We start from the raw sequence: 22,544 nt of genomic DNA, 5'->3' as shown, positions 1-22,544 counted from the left end.
TGATGGTCTCATCAATGCTACAACTTGGAGTCTCAATATACCTGCATTAGACGTATATATATTTTGATTGGTGAACACCGAAGGGTTTGTTGAGAGAATGAGGTAATGATGTACACCGTTCGAGGAGGTCAATTCATCTTATCCGACAACGGACCTCGGCACATCTCAGGACGCGGGGACAGCTACTCCTCTGTACACTTGTTTCTCGCTGTAAAAACAAACTTCGTTATTTCTAGAATTCCCATCTAAGCACATTGCAAAAATTCTTCATTAAAGCCAGTCGCTGCCATTCCCACTCCTCTTAGAAACTACCCAACGTATATTACATTGTTTCAATCGTCCATCAATATGCGTGCTATCCAGGTCAAAGAGTATGTCAAGGTAAGCCATCAGTTATTTACCTGATAATATTTGATCATGTATTACAGTATTCGTTGCTGATCGAGTTTGAAAAGGGGCCTTTGGATCTACAAGTCACCACACTTCCTACCCTATCCCCATCCCCCAGTGATTACCTGATTCAGATTCACTCGGCGGGTACCAACTTCTTCGATCTCCTTCAGATACAAGGCAAATATCAACACCAGCCTCCACTCCCGTGGATCGGAGGTGCTGAGTTTGCCGGAACTGTCCTAGCCGTGCCAACGTCCAAATCAGCCTCACAAGCGCGTTTTAAAGTCGGCGATCGTGTCTTCGGCGCCACTCAGGGTGCCTACGCTACCCATATCCTCGCTCCTGAGCATACTTTACTCCCTGTCCCGAATGGGTGGAGTTTTGAGGACGCAGCTGGACTCTTCGTTACCGCACCTACCTCGTACGGCGGTTTAGTGCACCGAGCAAACGTGCAGCCGGGAGACTGGGTCCTCGTCCATGCGGCTGCCGGTGGTGTCGGATTAGCTGCCGTGCAGATCGCGAAGGGTAAGGGCGCGACGGTAATAGCGACGGCTGGCACAGAACGCAAAAGGCAGATTGCACGAGAGTTCGGGGCTGACCATGTCATCGACTACCGAAATACGGGCTGGCCTGAAGAAGTGAAGAAGCTGTGTGCGCAACATCGAACTGGCAATGGGAAGGCAGGAGTGGACATTGTGTATGATCCTGTGGGTATGATCGATGCCAGTTTGAAATGTGTCGCGTGGAATGCACGCCTATTAGTTATTGGGTTCGCAGCGGGCAAGATCGAGAAGGTCGCGCTGAATCGGGTGCTTCTGAAAAATGTGAGCATTGTCGGGCTGCATTGGGGGCAGTATGCCAAGTTTGAGAAGGACACCGTGGGTACTGTTTGGAATGGGATCTTTGACCTTGTGGCTCAAGGCAAATTCAAGGGGACAGCTTTTAAGGATGAAAGTTTTGTGGGGTTAGAGAGTGTACCCAGGGCATTGCAGGCGCTTGGAGGAAGGGAAACATGGGGCAAAGTGGTTGTTAAGGTCATTGATGAAGCAAGGAGTAAGTTGTAAGGATGAATAGCTATTACTACGTGCGTTTAGTATAAAATTTTTTTTGATGTTAAGCAATTTATGTACATCTAGATTATTATTATTCCTAAACGTATGGTGTACGGCTCAAGGAGTCATGCTCTCGTAGGAAATAAAACGCGAGCAACATGAACTATGAAGGCCCTGTATTTTCCTCTAGCAACTGAAAATATTCAACAGGAATTCCAGATGGATCCCTACAACCCAGCTCCAGTCAGAAGCACAGCCACAAGACATGGCATGTGAAGACCGTCCTTCAATGAAGGGCCCGTGATGAGTCTAGCGATCCACTTGTCCAGATGGATTCATAGACCGCATAGACTTGAGACAGCCGGATTGTGTAGTTGCGATATACTCCGTATGGTACGACAATGTTAGTAAAGTGATGATGGGAGAGCGTCTTGTGGGTTTTGCATTAACACTGGCTTGCGGCGAGTTTCGTCTGATAGGCTGAACAAACCGGGGACCTTGAGTTTGCAGGCTTGAAACTTATTGGCTGCCTTCCAGATCAACATTAAAGCTGGACATCAGATTGCATGGGAATGGTGTTGTGTAATGTGAAGATTTTGTTGAGTTTCAGATTTTCGGTGATTTGCCGCTCTTTGTACTCGGCTAGAGCTTAGTCACCTGAATCCACATCTGTGCATTATCACCACGTGATAGCTTGATCGATAACAATGTTCTATTCCCTGCTATGAGTAGACTGCTCATGATCTTGTCCTAATACTGAATCTATCTGGAAATAAAGTACACAAATATTGACGAGGGTCTGCTATCGGAAAACCAAAAATTCATTTGTTGTACTTTATACTTGACTCAAGACCTACTACTTACGTACTTAACCGGAAAACTAGTGTGGATCTATCAAATTCTTTTTGATGCTTGCCTTCTCAAGTGGATTTGGATTTACCTATAATAGACTTTAGTGGGGAAGATGTTTTGTAACAGTACTGCATACAACGTAGTATGAATAACGTCGACTTGAATGGTCCCTACGTCATCGGCACGGACTACCTACCCGGAGCACTAATTCATCCATGTTTCCCTGTCATCGCAAGAGCTGACCGTTTCAGCTTATATAAGCCTCTATCCTTAACTAGTTAATCCCTATTGTCGGTGACCATATATCACTTGGTGCAACACTTTGCAATTGCCTTGTTACATCGTCATTGTATACCGCGCACAGTGACCTGGCTATTGAACATGCCCATGTCGAAGCGTTTGTCCAGATTCAGCCATCACCCACGTGCAGCTTTTGGGCCACTAGAGTGTCCCTATGAGGTCATAGCCATTGTTCTCAACACTTGGGATAGCTGGTGTACTGACTGTCAGATCACAGGGCAGGGATGTCATAACGTCATGCCACTTTAATAAAGGCTCTGCATTTAGTGAAGAAGAAAGGAACGTTTTCAAGCTGCATGGTCTCTTACCTCCGAACATCCAAACTTTGGAAGACCAGGTCCAGCGGGCATTTCAACAATATAAGAGCCGTCCCGATGCTTTGGCGAAAAATACTTTCATGGCAAGCATGAAGGCGCAGAACGAGGTTTTATACTATAAAGTACGTTTGTGTGCCATAGACTTCCCATGATAGGCCTCAATAAATGGGTTAACGCCCCGTCACAGTTGATACAAACTCATTTGAAAGAGATGTTTAGTGTGATATATACACCTACAGAAGGTGACGCAATTCAGAATTACTCGCGCTTATTCAGAAGACCAGAGGGCTGCTTTTTGAATATAAAAGACCAGGATAGAATTGAAGAATGTCTTTGCAATTTTGGTCGTGGCATAGATGTTGATTACATCGTCGTTAGTGATGGTGAGGAAGTAAGGAATATTCTTCTCTTCATTCCAAGAGCTACTCTCACGCTTTCAATTGCAGATACTGGGCATCGGAGACCAAGGTGTCGGATCCATATTAATCTCCGTTGCCAAACTGGTCCTTGCAACACTATGTGCTGGAATTCACCCTTCTCGACAGCTTCCTGTAGTTCTAGATTGTGGCACAGATGTATGGTCGCCATGGCAGTTCATAAGCACTGAGCTAAGTTGATGATAGAACAAAGATCTACTCAACGATGAGTTGTATCTGGGCCTTCGACAGCCGCGTGTCAGAGGCGAGGAATACGATCGATTTGTGGAAAAGTTTGTGACATCCGCCAGGAAGATGTTTCCTAAAGCCTACATCCATTTGTTAGTATTGACCTTAATGCCTCATCCGCCTCTTTTTCTTCTTTGTCACTCAACCCCTTTTCAGCAGTCTTTCTGTCCCTCTCTTTCTGAGCCTCTCGGAACACACTGACATCAATTCAGCGAAGACTTTGGCCTCCATAATGCCAGCAGACTTCTAAATCAGTATCGACTACATATTCCCTGTTTCAATGATGATATTCAGGGAACAGGATGCGTGACTTTGGCGGCTTTAATGGCGGCTTTTCGTGTCGTTAATATCGAGTTAGTAGATGTGCGTGTAGTTATCTTTGGCTCGGGCTCAGCTGGTACTGGAATTGCGAAACAGGTCGCCGATACCATCGCTACGGACACTGGTAGAACAAAGCAAGAAGCTTCAGCACAGATATGGTGAGTCTTTCGTAGGAGATTATACTGATGGTAGGATGGTATTATGATGGCTAACTTCAATGGAAAGGTGTCTAGATAAGCCAGGTATTCTGCTCAAGTCTTTTGGTGACCAACTAACGGCAGCTCAAGCACCATTTGCACGGAATGACAACGAGTGGCCCAAAGAGAAGGGCAGAGATTTACTTTCAGTTGTGAAGGAGGTAAAACCGCATGTTTTGATCGGCACGTCAACCAAGCCAAAGGCTTTCACAGAAAACATTATCCGGGAGATGGCCAAGCATGTTGAACATCCTATCATCTTTCCCTTAAGCAACCCTACACGATTACATGAGGCTTCCCCGGGGGACATTAACCACTGGACGGAAGGTCGAGCTTTAATGGCCACTGGAAGTCCCTTCCCTCCCGTTGAGCGTAACGGAGCAGAATACGAAGTTGGTGAGTGATATGCAGTTATAGTTCATGACAAGACAAGGCTATTCTCAGTCTCTGCTAACACGAGGATCGCTGTAAATAGCGGAATGCAACAATTCAACCTGCTTTCCTGGCATTGGCCTTGGGGCAGTTCTATCTCGGACGCAGATCCTCTCTGACAAAATGTTGGTGGCAGCCGCCAGAGCGTTAGCTTCTCAGTCTCCGGCGCTACAGAATCCAAACCGGCCTCTTCTTCCAGATGTTGAGAATGTACGCGAGATTAGCGTGCATATTGCACGAGCAGTCATCGAGACAGCAGTCGAGGAAGGATATGCTCAAGAAGAAGAAATTCCCAGCCATAAGGAAGAGTTGGAGGAGTGGATCCGAGTGCAGATGTGGGAGCCCATTTATAGGCCGCTTGTCAAGGCAGGACAAAAGTAAATTCTGGTGTGTGTTTGTACCTGGCGACATGCCCTTGCTCTCACAACCACGGTGATGGGAATATTTGCACGCTGCCCGGAGAGTGGACCATCAACACCAAGGGAGTAGTGCTGTAAGAACGGGCTGTGTGTTTATAGTGATCAAGCTAAACCAAGACAGATATACAATTTTCGTATTATATTTATCTATCTACCTATCTATCTACTGCACTCAGTAGGTCGGTGCAGAGGTTGATTGTTGAATAGTGGCTAGGAAACGGAAGTGAACGGTCTGAATTGCTTGAGTTTTTAATGGGCTCTGGCTGATCCACAATCGGTTTAAGAGTTATTGATTGACATTAAGGGAAAGAACAGATGTGGACTCGGTTCATTTCCAATACCTTAACGAAGTAGTAGTGAGACTATTGCGGCTATAACCTGCACCGCCCTGTTAGTACGTAGCAGAAACCTTGTGGAGGAAAGGCAGTGTAAATCCGACATACGAGTGTGGCTTGGTTTTCGTCCAATAACCGATGGATTTATGAACTATCCATAATTTTATGGACATTAACTTTCAGGGTGAAGTCATGTCCGTCGAACGATCTCTACTTTATACTACACAATCATGATATTTTCCACTAAAAGTTGGTTCGCAAAATTATAATAGTTACAGTCCTCGCACTTTTAAATGTTATACTGTCCTAACGACCTCTGATATACTGCCTCCCTTTTTTTATCTTTGTTCACGAGCGGGTGGTGCTACTCTATCTTTCAACCAACTCCTCCTGCTTTATATCCAGCAGCTCGCTATAGTAGCCTACGTTTATACAGCCCAACAATTATCTCCCAGATCAAGAAGATCGTCAGTTTCCCGGCATCAAACAGAGGCGGGAAAAAAAAATGAAGGTTGCCTCCATAAGTATCATTCTTCTTCTCCCGACTGCAGTCATCAGTCTCCCACGGTCAGATCTAGCCGAGAATGTGGTTCTTGTGCCTAGATCTCATGAACCCGTATATTTAGAAAAGCGGCGTGGCGGTGGGGGAGGACGAGGGGGGGGAGGCAGCGGTGGTGGGAGTGGTGGGCGAGGAGGTAGTGGCGGTTCTTCATCAAGAACAGGGTAAGTGTCCCAAACTCCTAAAGCAACACGAACTTCTATAACCAACCCTTTGTTTTTCTCTACAGCTCGTCTAGCAACTCCGGTGGCTCGTCTCGCAGTGGGTCAGGGCCACAGCCCACATATGGTAGAGGTATTTACTACGCCGGTGGTGCCCGCACTCCCTATACCTCTGGTGCTCTATCGCCACTAGGAATAGCGCCTATCGTACTGCCAGCAACTGCTTTGGCATTCTTCGGTGGTGTCTGGCTGTACGGAGCTTATGCCTATCCGTATAACTACCATTATCAATATGTTGATCAGACCTCACACCATAACGCATCGATGCCGGTAGTTTGTCTATGCGAGAAGTATGCAGAATGTGCATGCGATGAAAACTCGGATAGATTGTATTATGAATCCATTTTCAACGGCACCCAACCTGCAAATTCCAGTGTCGCTAAAATTGTCGAAGTCAATGGCACTGAGACCATTTATATCAATGGCACATTGCCTAATGGGACGACTGTTGCCGACTCATCTACACCTTCTGGTGCTGCTCGAACAGGGGTCCAGATCAGTGGATATTGGCCAATGGTCGCCTTGGTCGCCAGTACCATTTGGGGGCTGTAATGCCACCATTGGACTCACTCATTTGGATAATATATCTAACAGTTTCCCCAAGAGTGCTTGACGGTAGTTGCCGTCTTCTTCTTCTTCTTTTAGTGGATGGGATGGCTCTCATTCACACCTCTCCTGGTCTTATTTGTACAATTGTCATTCCGGCTCTTAAGGATTTGGGCCCTAGTGTCCGCGACTTTACTGGGCTAGCAAAGATTAACTGGCTTGGCTGTGGTAACGTGTTACTTTCATCGATTTTGAGTCTTGATATTGATACCCACTCTCGGGCGTTGGATGGAGGAACCCTCGATTGTCATAATGATACTAATGTCGCATCGTTGTTACGTATGATACAAACTTATTTGATGGTATACCTGGTCTTTCCAAGCTGCCCTTTGTAAGACCCCTTTCTGGACAGCCTTGGCTCGTGATCTTACGACCCGCCGCAACAAATTTTGTTCAAAATTAATTGGAACTTCCCCACTAGACTCGTTCGGAGACAAATTGTCTCAAAGGCAGAAGTCCCGTTATCTGATGCTACCCTGTTCACGTGTAAACAAACAAGGACAAATGTATGTAAAACGCACGAGGTCAGGGAGAAAGAGACCTTCCACGATAATGAGTCTACCTGCTGCGAATAGCGCCCGGATTTAGGCTAGAGCAAGAGGAACCCCTAGGTGAGTTTTGCTCTCCCGCTCATTTGGTGTTTCCATGGTTCCAGTTACTGAACTAAGGGGTTAGTCAGGTACAAACAACTTAACAACAATGGACGCGCCAAGTGAAGAGATCGACATATCGCAATCAGAGTTTCCTATACGAATGGACGAATGGATGAATGTACCACGACGGCGCCGTGCTAGTCGACAGGCCAGCTGTTTAGGTAATAAAATGACACGCTCGGAGTATCCGGACAGTGGCCGAGTTTGGAATGTTTACCCTACCTTTCCGTTATACGGAGTAGACGCCCCGTTCCTCTTAGTCTGAACCCCTTTTCCCTCGCCTTTTACCCCCAAGTCGCTCCTTCATTTTAAATTCATCAAAGCAGTGCTTGCCATCCATTTAATTTTGCTTCATTTTACTATACACAAGAGCTGTCACTCATTTCCAGCTCCATTCACTCTTTTACTCAAAGTACGAAGTCTCAAGAAACGGAATACATATATACTACCATTTCGCGCTTCTGTCGCATTTTTCCCCCACACGCGCGATTCCAAACAAAGCCGGTCCAATTGAAATCGCATATCACACAACGACTTGAGTCCATTATTCCATTGCAGTCTCAAGATGCAGTTCAGCAAGGCTCTTCTCATCGTCGCCGCCGTTCTTGCGCCTTTCGCCCTCGCAGAGGATGCGCCAACCAAGACCCTCACCATCCAGGTCGTCCCTGTAACGACCTCAACTCCGGCACCGACTTCCACGGCGTCTCCCAGCTCTTCTGCTTTCTCAACCCACACTCCTTCTAGCTCCGCTAAAGCGTCTTCCACTCCGCTCTTTTCAAAGACGCCTTCCGCGACACCTTCTGGGACCCCCTCGTCGTATATCGTCCCCCAGGCTACTGGTGGTGCCCCTGCCATTAAGCTCTCTAATGCGATGGTTGCGGGCGCTGTCGCTGCTGCTGGCTTCATAGTGCTCTAAAGGCCTTTCTGAGCAGTTCGAAGCTATGCTCATGAACGACGATGCTCATGTCTCAGTCAGCGAGCCGATACGACTGCAGTAACACCATCAGTATTGCTCCTGAAACCTTGCTGATTGGCATGCCTCGAGGGCCGAGCATGGAGAAAAGATGATTCCAATAGGGAATTGAACAGACCTAAATCAAATACCAGGGCAGATTGCCTTCCGTACACCTATCTCTCATTATTCATGCGATTCTCTTGAGCAGCTTCAGCCAAAACTATAGCGGTTATACATGACGGTGTTCATCTGTTGGGTCGGGTCTCCATTTATTATTTTACTGTTCTGTGATTCGAATTCTGATTGTCAACCTCGTTGATAGCTTAATTTTCTGCCACCCATTATTACGATTCCGACCTTTATACCCTTTTTCTTTCTTGATCTGGAAAACTTTATACTTGGTTTCTTTTGGCTTCGCCCCGAGCTAATTCATGTTCCGAAGTAACGAGTGTAGGACTGAATGGACTGTCGACGATTGAAACTTGCCATGTTCATGCATAACTTATTTTCGAGGTGTCGCCTCTGATTATCCTACTATAATACAATGTCCTAGGATTTACGCATTAATAAGGTCTAGTCGATTGCCATATGATGTTCACCGAATGAAATACTTCTATTTGGCACGATAATAGATAATGTATAGACAATAGTACAATGATGTTATGGAAACAGCGATAAAGGCTGAAAATAGGGCTTAGATTGGGAACTATTGTTCCTTCAACCCTAATCAAACAACGCTGATAGAATAGCCACTAGATGTACAACGAAGACGTCAAGTACACGTACAGGTGTAAGAGAACCCTTTAACCCTTGAACGTCGCCTCGTATCTGTAGTTGAATTGGTTAGCAGACAAACATAGAAACTTGCAATTAAAGTCGAACATAGCATAAATAGTATGGAAGCGTGCTGATAAGGGATACATATGACGAACCTCTTCCCTCTGAATGCCCATAACCCCCAGTTTCCGCAGGAAACATCATGAGGATCCAAATCATTAAGGTCCCACCTCAGACTGCGAAAGATGTTTTCGCCTGGTTCCAACAAGATATCAAATTCACCGGCACACTTCTCATGGACCCAACTGATATCCCTCTCCATATCCCACTGCGTATAGCCAGTGCTGATAATGGGGACTTTTGTCTCTAGTAGTTGTGGTAGCGTTTCTTCCCATTCATGGGAGCTGGCCGGATGCCCGAGGCCAGGGTGGAAGAGCATGATGCAGTCTAAATATGGGTCGAACGGCTGGAAATATTGCGCTTTGTACATTGTGTGGAAGTAGTCGACGTATGTTGTAATCTTCAGCTGCCCGCCAAGTCTGTCTTCCACAATCCCTCCGAAAGGGTTCTCGGGCGTCCGTTCGGGAAGTGGGAACTCAGCGTCTCGGTTGGCCATACTCTCTGGTCCAATAAAAATCAAATGGATGAGGGATCGTGGGAAGATGTAACTGAGCTGAAGCCAGACTTCACGAGGTAAAGAAGATTCGGCGCGCGCCCCAAGAATAAATATCCTAACAGGTGGGGCCTTCAAGCGCAGCCCTTGAATATCAACTCCTTCTCCAGTCTTGGGAGGGTGCAGAGTGTATCGAAGCGCTAAATTGAAAAGGTCAGATGTGGATTCATTTGCATTGATCTATGATAACTTACCGCTCACACTCTTCAGTCCCTCGACTGTAAGTCTCCCACCTTTCCGAACGCTGTAAGGGCTCAGCTCGTGCAAGACACTCCCAATGGTAAGAGGGTAGGTGAGCATCCTAGTCACTTGTCGCATACTCCGATCGTGGTTTATCGCATCAAACTCTCGCGTATACAAAAATGTGTCCCAGTTCGTCATGTTGATGACGAAGTTATCATCCTGAAGGCCCGGATAAGAGAATTCGGGGAAAAATCGACCAGAGTGGAGGTCGTGATCATCCTCGTTTATCTGTCTAATGGTCTCACAAATCTCCAAATGTGCTTCAAAGTCATCCATCCAGTGTCCTTCTGAGCAGTAGATTGGGACACCGCAGTCAGGGCATTCGAAGTGCGAATGGGCTGGGGGACTCGTGCTTTGCTGGTTCTTTCGCGACTCGGGATCGTGTGGGGAGACTGGTGCACGGGTCTGTTGGTGACTCGGGTGAGGGCAAAAGGCGTTTTGTTTAATAAACGCAGCACGTTGCCGAATCGAAGGTGAAGGTGACTGAGAAAAATGATGGAACAAGTTGTTTGGCTGCAGCAAAGCACGCGGTTCTGGCGAGTAAGTGGACGTTGCGGACGTGGCCCGTTGTACACTTTGCGGAACGTTGTGTGGTACAGCAGTGGAATTACAAGCTGAAGGCGGAGCAGCCCGTTTGGTATGGCCTTGGAGATTTTTGGTTATGAAGCGACTGTCGCTTCGTGAACCAAAACTTCGCACGAGGAAGGCCGATGGCCTGTATATCTGCCTTGAGTTATATGCCGTCTGCAATCGGATCACAGGGCCATGAGCCGCAGCTCTTCGCCGGAGCACCTGTAGACAACGTCCACAGGTGTATTCGCCAGTCATTGTTATGGTTGTTAGAGGGCGACCCATGTAGCAATCATCTGCTGATACGGAGAGTTGGCAATTGTTCTTTCCGAGCGACGATCCCGCAGGCACGTGATCAAAGGGTCGTTGAATCCAAAAAAAAAAAAGACACCCCAGATTCATATTACCGAGGATGTTTGGATGGGTTTCTATAACCTGATCACTAGTATCAATTGCTAAGGATTATATGGTTTCTGTCGAAAAAGCCAGTGTATCCTAAAAAAAAAAAAAAAAATTACGAAACAAGACCGGACTAATAGAGCTGTCTGTAGGATTGAAGATCAAAACCTTGATACTTTAAACACTCGATTACGACATAGAGCTCATCTTCAGAAGATGTCTTCACATATACTCCAGTCCTGTGCTTCTCTGGCCGCCCAATACTTCCCATTGTGCGCCCAGTACTCTTCACTAGTGATCGGGCACTTTTTCCGAATGAAGAACTTTGGCTGGTACTCTTCTCCTTTTGTCTCCCTCTCTCTTCGTTTGGCTCGTTGCTTTTCTTCGACTCGATGCTTTTCGTCAGCGGCAATGTCATATTCTCCCTCCTCCATTGCACGTTGATCGGGTCGGAGTCGGGTATCGGTTGGGGGGAGATACTGTTTCAGACCTTCCGGAAGGGCATTCAATGTGATGACGAAAGGCGTTAAATTGAACGGGATACCACTTGGGCGGGCGTGGCATTGCCATACCAGAAACGTCTTAGACGACTCCGGATCCTGACTGGATACGTCCACCTCATATCCAGGAGTATGGCGAGCAAAAATCTTGTCATTCCAACGGCCACCAATGCTCCATTTCGGAGATCCGCCCTTGTCTACAATCTTACCGGCCACCTGATAGGCAGACGAGGCTTTCCAGCCCCTCGGCTTGAAATCAAGGTAGCAAGCCTCGCCGGTCGTCCAATTCTTGATCTCCATTAACCCATAGTTGTCAACTGTCGGGTTACCAGTAATGATTCCAATGACAGACGAGGTGACTTTTTTCCACGTGTAGAGTTCTTCGCCTCCCGAAGCAGGGCGTAACTTAAGGAACCAGGTTCCAAGAAGATTGATATCGAAGGATTTCCCGTAGAACTTAGACTTGAGGGCTGATTCGCCCTATTAGAACTCTTGTCAGTGTTGTCATGTATCAGTTTCGTTTTATGGCCTGGAACTTACATAATAATCCCACTTTGGCGATTCCGCCCATGCAGCACCAATCGGCGGGTGGTGGCTGACTTGCTCAACAAAGAACCGGTAGCCTTTATCGGGCCTGACATACTCAAACGTCTCCCCCAGAAGAGGGTTGAACGGTTTGGCAACACGGCCGATTGTCGAGGCGTACTCACTCGCCGCATAGGCAGCGACATACACCATGCGTTCCATTGAATCAGATCGATCAGCAGCCACGTCAAGAAGATCCGCATACTCCAAATCTTCAGCCACACGTTGTAGCAAAGACGTGGGTTCGTTGAAGGAAACCGGCAAAGTCATCTTGGTCATGTCTTTCCCAATCATCGATTTCAGAATACCCTAAGTTGATAATAATAAGTAAAACGTTGCACGTTGCTTACTAGCTTGGTAGTGATTAGATCACCACTCACCCACAAGGAGATTTTTGGTCGATTATCATAATCCATCTTCAGTTTCGTTCTGATGGACTCCTCATATCCTTTGAACGATGGTGCTATTTCCAGGCGTTTTATGGCCCGCAATTCGGTCCTTTCTCCCACCGATTTATCTTTTTCAATACTTGCTTCTGTATGTGCTAAGTTCTCCACTTCAATCTCCCCGGAGTCAATTGCATCGAAGAATTCGTCCTCGCTATCAGATGCCGAATCACATAGATCACTGATCTGAGAAAGAGTCGACTTCTTACGCCGAAGGGGTCGCCCGGCTTCTTGCTCATCAGCCTGAGATAGATTGTCGGCTCCTGGAGCATGTGTCTCCATCCGCTCGTCAGCCCCATCACCTTCTTCACCTGTAGATGCCATACGAGATGGCGCTTTACTGACAGCAAAACTAGTGGTTGCTGACGAGATCTCTAGGGCTTCCTTGAGGGCACGCTTCGTACGTCGGCGCTTCTCTTCAGATTCTCCCATCTTTGACTGTAACTCTTCATGTTCCTGTGCAACTCGTGCCATACTTTCTTCCCACATCTTACGGAGATGTGCTTCCCTATTCAATCGGTACTGCCAGTAGGCATCGCGATCCCGGGATATCTTGAGGAGATTTTGCACTAGCCCCTGGAGACTACTCACAGCTGCTTCATAAGCAGCAAGTGCTTGATCAACTGCCGAGTCCGCAAGCGACAAGCCTGGGTTCCTCGACTTCTCAGTTTGTAGTGAGGACGCTACATTCGCGAGGATATCAAGTTGAAGATTTGCAGACTGCGCAGTGATGTTCAGGGCGTCTTTATCAGCCATTGGCACCTCACGGCTGGATGCATAGTCACCGTAATCCTCATCATCACCCTCGCCTTCAGGCGCAGTGGTTACATGGCTGGCCACCCGATTTACGTCATTTTGCAGAACACCCTGGTCGTATGATCCTTGGAAAGAGCCTTCCTCATCTGCGGGTATGCTCTCCAGCGTTGTGCGAGACGCATGCGCGCTAAGTCTTGTCGCACTACTACCTGGAATACCTAGAGATGGGGTAATATTTCCCTTCCCGCTAGACTTGGTAGCAGCGAGGCAGGGTGAATCGGATGAGCTATCAGCTGTTCGTCCCTCAATTTGTTCAATCTTGGCTTGACGGAGCACCTCGGCATGCCGAGACTGGCGTCTTTCTTCCTCTTTTGCCTCATCTTTTGCCCACTGTATAGCATTATTAAGAGTCCAGAACCAACGCTTTGCCTCGACAACATGATTAGCTTTGAGATGGTATTTGACGGATGATTTGCCATGAATTTCAAATCGAGTCTTGTCTTGCGAGTCCATGTTGAGTTTAGCGATTTTCATATTAATCGCACCACGACATGCAGACCCAGCGTCATCTGATCAAAACAAGTTAGACACCAACTATGGTTGCAACCTTTGGGAAATCTCTAGCCACTTACCTTGATGCTTATAATAGCTAAGAACGCCGTCTTCAAGCACAAACCACCGCAGTTTATAACCACTAGTGTAGTTTGTCCATTTCTTCAAGTATCCCCTCATTTCGCGAGAATCCTTTCCCGCAAAAGTTGCCTCCCCTACACTGGCTCGGCCCAAAACGCCTTGGCCCGAATTGGTCCCAAGAATAGCCTTCTCTTGTATGCCGCGCTGAGCAATGACAGCAGCGGGTGACTTTTTGACTATTGCACGTGTCCTGTCGTCCTTTGTGACATCCTGTGGCAATTTACCCTTTTTGTCGCGGCGAAATGGATCCGCCCCATGCATCAGTAATAACTGAATGAGTTTCGTGTCTTTCCTCCTGGCGCCCTCATGCAGCAGAGTGCCTCCAGACTGAACAGTAGCGGTATCAGTGACCAGGTCCAAACTATTAATATCCATTATTCCTTCAACCCGTGGCTCTTCGAGTACCTTCTCTAGCTGTTCATAGTCACCCTGGGAGATGAGTGACTGGATTTCTTGTGACTTGCTGTCAATAAAAAGGGATCGTGCAAGCTGAAGCTGTTGAAAGATCTCCGGGGTGCGGGCAACATCTAGAGCTGTTTGGCCACTGTAGTTGACAACTGAGTCGTTGAGAGAAGGACGACTTAGTAGCTCACGAACTAGTGACCCTCTTCCGAGCTGGGCGGCGAGGTGGAGTGGCGTATTGCCATCTCTGTCGCGCGCGTTGATATCAAGTTCATAGCCGCTGGAAAGAATGTATTCGACAACTTGTGGTTCGGCGCATTGGATCGCTAAATGGAGCATAGTCGTTCCGGAGAGACTGTTTGCTCCCTGAGGATCTTTAGTCTCTTTAATAGCTTTTGATATCGCGGTTGTATCCCCACTCCGCAGGATCTCAAAAAGCCTGAACGTCCTTACAGACTGGTCCAGCGACATGCTAATGCTGTCTGCAGTTGTCAATGAAGGCAGCTTGTCGATAGGATCGCCGCTTTGATTAGAGCGTACCTGCTCCAGGGAGTTCTCGTCCGACATAAAGGGGGCGTTCACTTCTGGACGGGGAATTTGGTGGGTTGAGCTTTGAGTAGCAGCTAGAGCAGAGAAATGTGGCGTATTGTTTACCGGAGCGGGTGCAACGGATTCGGGCGAACCACTATTGCGGCCAGGCATCCCCTCGTAGTCGTCTTTTGATTTATCACGGTGTAGAATCGCAAGCGCCAAGGCACTTCTAGTGCGTTTGTGCCTAAGGGATTTAGGCAACACGAATTAGTCTAAAGGTCTGCCGGCCCCTCCTTAAATGGGAAGACGATGAGAAATGCTAGGTTCATGTGTGAGATCTTGCCGCCCGGTCAAATGTTCTGAACGATTAATGACTACTAGGCTATCTGAAACCGAGGACTCCAAGTATGCCTGCGGTGACACACGGCCTCGACATGTGATCCATGAAACCAGGGTCCTGTTCTTCAAGAAGGCGCAGCGGAACTTACCCTTCACCCTTCTCCGTCATCACTTTCTCGCCACGAGCGACACTTCAGATATCCCCAAGTATTGCGGGGAGAGATGCATAGAAAGGGAGGAGACAGCCGAGATAAGGCGCGGGGTTGCTAATGTAGGAAGTCACGAACTATCGCTAGTGTTGATTGGTGAGGGCAAGGTTTCATTCTCTGCGGTCGGTCAACTCGTGGGAGTGTGATGATCGTCGTTAAGGGCCCCAAATTAACAGCAGGTTTGTTCTCCCGCGCCTTGGCGAGGAGACAGTGGAATCTCTTCCAGCCAGAAAATATCAATTACATTGCCACTTCCATAATAGGACGCTGAAGATGACAGCTGCCGGCTGTAAGCTTTAGCTCAAGAAGCCAAATTTGGTATCGGAAAGTAACGAAGATGAAGAAGCGTTGGTTTGGTGAAAGGGACAAAAGTGGTAAAAAGCTACGAAAGCCGTCACATGCATCTGCTCCGGAGTAAGCTAACAGGCTCATTGTAAGGTAGACGATGCGCAAATTATGGTTGTATATGTAACTATAACGTACAGAATGGCCCTCGGCGTCTAAATAAATACAATATACAGCATCGAAGGACAAGAACTTCGTCACTTCGTCACTCCGCTCACCAAGACAATGACACTACCAAGCTGTCGCTTCAAATCCTCCTTATCAACATCATGTGTATCCTCAACCTCACCCCACATATCTGTTTGCCATTTTACTTCCAGACTGGACGCTTCGGCTGCTTCTTCAATACCGAATTTTTTCTGATTCGGTCGTTGTACGTGGCGTAAGTTTTCACTCCATTCCGAGACCAGCCTCACAGCCACCAGTAAACTCTTTGAGGCAAGAATACCTCTTTCGAGAGCAGCTAAATCGTGCGCTTGTAGGCCGAAAATCCATTGTTCAATAATATCGTTCGTAGCTTGAGTTTGCGACACCGGCAGGATACTCTCAGAATCCAAAATAGGTCTGATCTCAATACCAGGCCACACCATGGTGCTTAAAAAGGAGATTACATTTTTCGCAACTCTCATCTGGGCCTCTCGAAGACTCTCTGGTCTCCGACCATGCTCGTCAACTTCCTCAGCGCTATAGTCATTCTTCTCTGGCACCCAACAAAGCAATGTATCTGTCTCTAGATAGCGCATTGCAGTTTTCACAATTTGGTCTCTCGTGATCGTCTCGCCATTCGCATCCTCCCGGAAAATGTCTGCGGCTCGCGCAGCGAGAGAAGTTAGTGGGATCATATGATTTTTCAAGGCTTGCTGGGCCGAGGTCATGACATCCCATTCCAGAGCGATCAAATGCGCAAGGTGAGGCTTTGTTGGCGGGATATAGAGGACATCTTTTGTGGGGGTTCGAACAGGCCTGGCGTCTAGCAGAACTTGGTAATCTCCTTCTAGAAGACCACAAGGATGCAGTCAGCCATATATTTACACATACAGCAGACTAAGAAATATACCTGGTTTCGTCTTAACGTCGACGCTCTTCCAAAACCGTTTGTTGAGAGGTGTAGGCTTTGCCGTTCGAGTGTGTAGCCCATTGCCATCTTGTTGTCTCGTGAGTTCATTATGCTCTAGAGCGACGGAGGGAGCTTTCGGGGGAGGACCATGGGCTGTGACTGGATGAGCAATAGCGGCCTTCCAGGGTGAAAAGTGAAACGAGCGCGATATAGCAACGTTGTGTCGCGTAGCGATCGAAACTATACGCTGTGAAAGAGCTGCGGGTGCTTGGGGGAAACACGGCATCTTGTTTTTAACACAGCCTTTGTGTACTAAAGAGTTATTAAAAAAAAAAAAAAAAAAAAACGAAGAAGAAGAAGAGAACAGTAATAAAAAGATTAATAATAATGTAGTCCGCAATGCTTAGTAAACGACAAATGTGTAAGTATAGTTAGGTGCATGTATGGGCGGAAACAGGATATTACCGGGTGAGGCTTGTAGTAGTATGTACGCTGGGTCACTACCTCAGGCACTAGTTTAAGCGGGTCCTGTGCGCTCGCCACAGACGCCACATTTACGTTACTCGAATCTCTAGATCATATACATAGTCCACAGAACTCACGATAATATAACCAGTACAGATTACACTGTCGTATTCTAGTAGCGTCGCCAGCAGGCGCTATATATATACATATATATAGAGTACTTTTGTGTGTGTGTGTAATGGTAAATACAACCTTAGGTTGGCATCTCCCATTAGCTTATCCCTCCACAAGTAGCGTGGAATGTCGGTCGTATTGGGCCTCTCTTATAGTCAAATTCTATCGTTATTAGGAATCGTAGCTTTACTGCGCGGGATCAGAAAGAGGCAATCACTAATGGCAAGGTCCGATTCATTAGAGATTACACCGAATGATACTAATAAATGAACAAGCCAAAGGCTCGCGGAAATTGTTCACTTCAGAAAGCCTCCCAAACTCCAACTCCACTCTAACGAAGGGGAAAGAAGAAAGCAAAGGAAGCAAGTAAGAAGGGGTGTCGGTGTGGCACAAGTGCCAAGCGATCTTGCCCATACGTTAGTAATTTACAAAGATATCTCCAGTTCGCCGTTTTCCTCTCTTTTTCTCTTCTCTTTGTTTTGTTGGGCATTAAGAGGGTCAATAAGCCCATAAAAGAATAAAATGTCCCTGTCCCATCTTTGTGCTGTGACTCTGATCCCTGGGGACTCCTAGGTGTCTCGAAAGAAAATGGGAGATGGGAATGGGGGAAGAAAGTTATCAAAAAAATAAAAAGGTAAAAGTAAAAGGTATAAAAAGCGAAGCCGTGCTGCAGTATCACGTATCGAGACATGATGCAATCAAATAGAGGAAGAGTCAAAGAGAATCCCAGAAATAAGTGGGTTAAAGAAGGCCGGGAACATTGAAGTTCTAAATCGTCGAGGACTCATTTTGCTCAATCTCAAGTTGCATCATCATCATCGAGGCATTTCTTCGTAAGCATGAAGGAAATGAGAAATTAGATTAAAAGCAGAGCAAGATTTCGGAACTGTCGCGACGACCTTGTTAGGACCTTTTGTCGGATGGCTCCATCGAGTTATAGACGGTATGCCTCGTTCGTCAGGTGATGCTTGCAAAACACATACAATAGTGATAAGCTGGACGAGATTGTACTAGGTACAGACGCCCCACCAATCATCCATTTCCGGAATCATTGGGTGATGAACTTCGGGTAATAAGGTGACTTCGGACGGTCATTGTGTGTCCGCTTCTTCATACGCTCAGCGTCGTAATCGTCGGCGCCATCTCTGCTACCCCATGTGGTCTGTGATACACAGAAAAATGCTCGTGTTAGCGAATTCTTTACATGATGATCCTGAGGGATTCAGTTGGGCACAAGGAATTTGGTATACACTCGCAGAGGGAAATAGACCAAACAAGGGATGTGGGGCTAGAGGAAAAAGGAAATCGGAGAGGTAACGGCTGACCATCCTGGTTAAACAGACCGCGACCCAAAATATGCACAAAAACATGAGACCCGTGACCAAACCATATATAGAGGCGGGGGTGAAGGATTTGTTTCAGATGATAGGATTCGTGCTTGAGCAGAGAAGTGGCTAGAACCCATTTTCAAGCTCAAGGCTCCAAAACGGACCTTGTAGCACTGCCAATCTCGCTGTAGATTCAAGAAACTTAAAAGAGAGACTAATCTCATTTTGTAACTTACCACATTGAGCGTCATCACTGCGTACATCTTGATTCCTCCGTGGAAATATCCAAAGAGGATAGACACAGGTAAAAGTAAAAAGTCGACGGGGTATCGGATGTAATGCCCCAAAAGCTTGATGAACTTGCTGACAAACATCCATACTCCGAGGGCTTGCATTGCGAGTGCTTGCGAATCATCTGCCCAGGAGGCCGTGGCTTTATGACACAGAAGGACGAGTAGCAAGTCGCCTAAGAGGGCTGGAGGTGACAAGGTGGTCAGATGGACAGCGTATGCGCTCCATGGCTGGCGACTGGTATCAAATTGTTAGCGTGAGGCTCAGGCGAGGCGCTTGCTCTCTGTAATGTGTTGGTTTGCCAAATTCAGACAATGCACGCATTGGCAAGTTACGTACGACTCATGCAAACGATAAACTGGCCCCTTAAGGGACCCAGCTGGCACAGCCGGTCTGCTTACACTGCCCTAATGCGAGACTAGACTGTGAAGTATGCATTTATACTTGATCCGGTTTATTACCAGAACAGCAGAGCCGGGAGATAAGGATGGGGCAAATAATGAGGTACTTACTACCAAATATGTTTTTCATGGAACATACTAGTAAGGTTGCTCCTCCAGTTGCTTCGAGACCATCGCGCGCATTGCTTCAAAAATTTAGGGTTATCTTCCAAGGTAGTCAGGACTTCAGCTTCGGGATGGTACTGCATAAAGGTCTCCCAGCCATGTGACACCATCCAACGTGTAATGAAGTTGTCGTCGTCGGCATTCAATTGATATCTGCCAAACCACCATTCCTCATTTGTGAAAGCATAAGTAAAGCCCTCGTCTTGCAGAATGTCCGTCCTATACGCCACAGTTCGACCCGACATACAGGGAAGACCTCCATCAACATGCGTCGTTGCCGCGCAATCAAAATTTCTTCTCTCTAAGTAAAGAGCTCCCAAAAAGCCCCAAACTCTCTGAGAGAATGTTGGTGCTGCAGCACGACGAAGCCTTTGGCAGGTCACTACACCTCCGTATCGTTCATCCTTCTCGAATGGTGCCAGAATCCATGGGAGTACTGTGCTCGGCCAGCTTACATCATCATCAGCAAAGATAGTAATAGGCGTACGGACCTCTGGAATGGCCCTCGTCATCTGGCGGCGTTTATTAGGGTGTGTGACTGTAAAAAGCCGGATTCTCGATTTTGAAGCAGGCATTAAGCTCAACATGTTCTCAGCTCTCTTCCGATTTGCCTCGATGGTCACTAACAGGAGCTCATAAGGATGGTTGTCAAGAATTGTTCTAATTGTCTCAACCAGCTCATCACCGCACCCCTCGAGAGTAGGAAGGATGACAGTCACATCTTGTGCGGTCAACCTTGGGTTCTCTGGTGGGAGAATTGGCTTGAAAGTCCAGAAAGACACAAGGTTCACGATAAGACGAAGATAGCGGTAAACACTGTGAATGATGTGTCAGTTATCAGTGCCTAAATTAGTGGTCTGTGTAAACAGTATTCCAGCGCAGCAATAGAATAGAAGGAAGGTCGAGCTACTGACAAAAGAGCAATGAACGCTCGCATATATGGAAATTCCATGGCGTCACAACGAAAGTGAGTAAACTCAGGCTTGTTTTTCGAAACCAATAGAGTTAAAATTTTTCATCACTTTTTTCTCCTTGTCCTGACAAATCTTTCTCCTGGCAAACCTCAATAGAGAGTTTTCAGCCGCGCGCGAAGCCGCAAGAATGACAAACCGGAGAGTAGATGCGATCGACAATTCGGCAATGCTGCTGCTATAGGTTCAACTTATGATTGTATTAGGAATATAAGCAATGAAACATGTAGAATTGGCGGGTTGGGAGAGAGGGGGGGTTAAAGGTCGTGTTCAGTAAAGGAAATTCAACGAAAAAAAAATAATAAAAGAATGGATGGCCTTCCTAGAAGTTCGGGAGAGGGAAGAAGGTAAGGGTGAAGGGAAGTAGAGAGGGGGAGAGGAAAAGAGGAAAAAAACAGAAGAGTTAGCAAATGCTCTTCCAACTAACAGATGCCCCTCGGTAGCTATATAGCTCTGGAGGGGGGAATCTCCTGGGCTAATTGGCTTTTCCAACGCAAAATATCAATACATACAACTCTGGGAAATTTTTATTTAGTGCAGATGCCAGGGAAGGCACATGTTCAAGGCCGCATCCAGACAATCCATTGAGCCAATCCTCGAAAAGGAATAGAAAAAAGTTACGACTATGCTCCAGTTCCTTTGTCATTTTGAGTGTCATGCAGGTGTATTTTTTCCTCGTGCGTCAGAGACCCTGGATCTAGATGGATGGATGGGATGCTGAGAGTGGAGAAGGGATTGGCGGCGGCCCATGCAGCTAAGGCACTACGGAGTATGCAGTGACATGGGCCAGAGAGTGGAGACAACTGCTGGTGGTGGTGGTGTGTGTGTGTGGATATGATCCCTAAGCGCGATGAGGGTACTAGGCTAGGATATTAGGGGGCATTTTCCGGTTAGCAATAGTGTGATTGCTCCCGAATTGTTAAACATACATTAGTTCTATCATTTTGAGGTAAGATATGAAATGAAAACAATGCACAACCATATAATAATTCAATATCTAGTGTACCTCCACACCACATTCTTCACTTCATCTACTACTCTTAAATAACCCCATCAATCATCTTCCTTGGACAATGTATATGCTAAGCCATACCATCTCGTAGTACGCACAGTAATTATAACGGAACAAACGGTTCAATTATTGCTACCCAACCTAAAATATCTGTGTAACAAAGTGTTACAACACCGTACCAATTTACTAACCCTGCTGTTGTAACAATCATGGAAACCAATGTTATCAGTTGATTATAATTGTAAGAACAAGAACGTAGTCTCACCCACCAAGCCTAACAAGTGACTATTGATGAATGATGGGCCAGTGTTACACATACTGAATATTACTAAAATACAAAGCTAAATCATAGGTGGATTTGTCGGTCGGTTTGAGTTAGGAATGTTCTTTTCTTTTTTTTTTTTATAACCCTCTATTTTATCGTGTGCACATATATATATATATGTTTGATAATGTTAGAAAAAAGTAAAGAGATAGATAAACCAATATAGCCTTGACTCTTGATAACTTATTTTAGGAGAGGGTTTGGTCTCTCTCTCGCTCTCTCACTCTTTTTTTCTCTCTACCTCAGTGGGGATACCTTGGATTTGCTGACATTCTAGTTTACATTGCTAGTCCTGGAAACTGTGTCAGCATCACACATTGAAACTGGTGAATGTAGTCTACTACATATGAATTCTCTCCCGAAAATAGCTGGTGTTATAATACTAAAGTCTACTAAGTTCCTATTGGTAATTTATTAGACTGTTGAAGTATCGATATCCCTGATCCGAAGGACAGAAGAGGTACCGAAGAAAGGGAAGGATGGGGAAAACCAGAGTAAAGCTAAGAAAAATACAGAAGGAGAGAAAATACGATGAAAAATGAAACAAAATAGGTCAAAAGATGAATAAATATATGCAAATACTCAATACGAGGCGTCTCAGGTGGAAGCA

The 22,544-nt window shown here is 46.5% G+C and overlaps 7 protein-coding genes across 7 annotated transcripts; 4 read left to right on the top strand and 3 right to left on the bottom strand.

The window, feature by feature from the left end:
- Positions 1-182: 182 nt before the first annotated feature.
- Positions 183-2,028, top strand: BDV27DRAFT_129630 (NADPH:quinone oxidoreductase family protein). Its single transcript, XM_032067244.1, has 2 exons — positions 183-381; positions 456-2,028. The coding sequence occupies exons 1-2, from the start codon at positions 349-351 to the stop codon at positions 1,455-1,457; spliced, it is 1,035 nt and encodes a 344-aa protein (XP_031926735.1). The 5' UTR covers positions 183-348; the 3' UTR covers positions 1,458-2,028.
- Positions 2,029-2,632: 604 nt separating this feature from the next.
- Positions 2,633-5,094, top strand: BDV27DRAFT_4832 (NAD-dependent malic enzyme). The gene is made up of 8 exons (XM_032076739.1): positions 2,633-2,756; positions 2,815-3,036; positions 3,102-3,305; positions 3,361-3,489; positions 3,538-3,671; positions 3,792-4,058; positions 4,126-4,493; positions 4,573-5,094. Exons 1-8 carry the CDS (start codon positions 2,679-2,681, stop codon positions 4,908-4,910), a joined length of 1,740 nt encoding a protein of 579 aa, XP_031926734.1. The 5' UTR covers positions 2,633-2,678; the 3' UTR covers positions 4,911-5,094.
- Positions 5,095-5,788: 694 nt separating this feature from the next.
- On the top strand, positions 5,789-6,615 carry BDV27DRAFT_145954 (uncharacterized protein; the record flags this gene model as incomplete). Its single annotated transcript, XM_032070491.1, has 2 exons — positions 5,789-6,006; positions 6,072-6,615. The coding sequence occupies 2 exons, from the start codon at positions 5,789-5,791 to the stop codon at positions 6,613-6,615; spliced, it is 762 nt and encodes a 253-aa protein (XP_031926733.1).
- Positions 6,616-7,887: 1,272 nt separating this feature from the next.
- On the top strand, positions 7,888-8,238 carry BDV27DRAFT_158591 (putative extracellular serine-rich protein; the record flags this gene model as incomplete). Its single annotated transcript, XM_032072710.1, has 1 exon — positions 7,888-8,238. One exon carries the CDS (start codon positions 7,888-7,890, stop codon positions 8,236-8,238), a length of 351 nt encoding a protein of 116 aa, XP_031926732.1.
- An 842-nt stretch (positions 8,239-9,080) lies between these two features.
- On the bottom strand, positions 9,081-14,888 carry BDV27DRAFT_145952 (Oxysterol-binding protein-domain-containing protein; the record flags this gene model as incomplete). The annotated part of the gene is made up of 7 exons (XM_032070490.1): positions 9,081-9,105; positions 9,210-9,867; positions 9,922-10,836; positions 11,232-11,919; positions 11,980-12,333; positions 12,405-13,795; positions 13,859-14,888. The coding sequence occupies 7 exons, from the start codon at positions 14,886-14,888 to the stop codon at positions 9,081-9,083; spliced, it is 5,061 nt and encodes a 1,686-aa protein (XP_031926731.1).
- A 954-nt stretch (positions 14,889-15,842) lies between these two features.
- BDV27DRAFT_129619 (ATP synthase complex assembly protein ATP12) lies at positions 15,843-17,136 on the bottom strand. Its single transcript, XM_032067243.1, has one exon. The coding sequence runs from the start codon at positions 16,618-16,620 to the stop codon at positions 15,943-15,945; it is 678 nt and encodes a 225-aa protein (XP_031926730.1). The 5' UTR covers positions 16,621-17,136; the 3' UTR covers positions 15,843-15,942.
- Positions 16,774-20,578, bottom strand: BDV27DRAFT_145950 (glycosyltransferase family 2 protein; the record flags this gene model as incomplete). The annotated part of the gene is made up of 5 exons (XM_032070489.1): positions 16,774-17,042; positions 18,531-18,603; positions 19,006-19,297; positions 19,573-20,442; positions 20,541-20,578. 5 exons carry the CDS (start codon positions 20,576-20,578, stop codon positions 16,774-16,776), a joined length of 1,542 nt encoding a protein of 513 aa, XP_031926729.1.
- Positions 20,579-22,544: the final 1,966 nt, after the last annotated feature.

This window comes from Aspergillus caelatus, assembly GCF_009193585.1.
Source record: "Aspergillus caelatus strain CBS 763.97 unplaced genomic scaffold BDV27scaffold_108, whole genome shotgun sequence".
Lineage (NCBI taxonomy): Eukaryota > Fungi > Ascomycota > Eurotiomycetes > Eurotiales > Aspergillaceae > Aspergillus > Aspergillus caelatus.
Note: the sequence above shows the minus strand (reverse complement) of the source record. Positions and strands in the feature narration are given on the sequence as shown.

What these genes read in the sequence shown, in the direction of transcription:
- BDV27DRAFT_4832 (XM_032076739.1), top strand. Translation starts at nt 2,679, where the DNA reads ATGCCCATGTCGAAGCGTTTGTCCAGATTCAGCCATCACCCACGTGCA. An exon ending in CCTAAAGCCTACATCCATTT is followed by an intron (nt 3,672 to 3,791) that starts GTTAGTATTGAC and finishes ACATCAATTCAG; the next exon opens with CGAAGACTTTGGCCTCCATA. An exon ending in CGGAGCAGAATACGAAGTTG is followed by an intron (nt 4,494 to 4,572) that starts GTGAGTGATATG and finishes CGCTGTAAATAG; the next exon opens with CGGAATGCAACAATTCAACC.
- BDV27DRAFT_129619 (XM_032067243.1), bottom strand. Translation starts at nt 16,620, where the DNA reads ATGACCTCGGCCCAGCAAGCCTTGAAAAATCATATGATCCCACTAACT.
- BDV27DRAFT_129630 (XM_032067244.1), top strand. Translation starts at nt 349, where the DNA reads ATGCGTGCTATCCAGGTCAAAGAGTATGTCAAG. An exon ending in AGGTCAAAGAGTATGTCAAG is followed by an intron (nt 382 to 455) that starts GTAAGCCATCAG and finishes GAGTTTGAAAAG; the next exon opens with GGGCCTTTGGATCTACAAGT.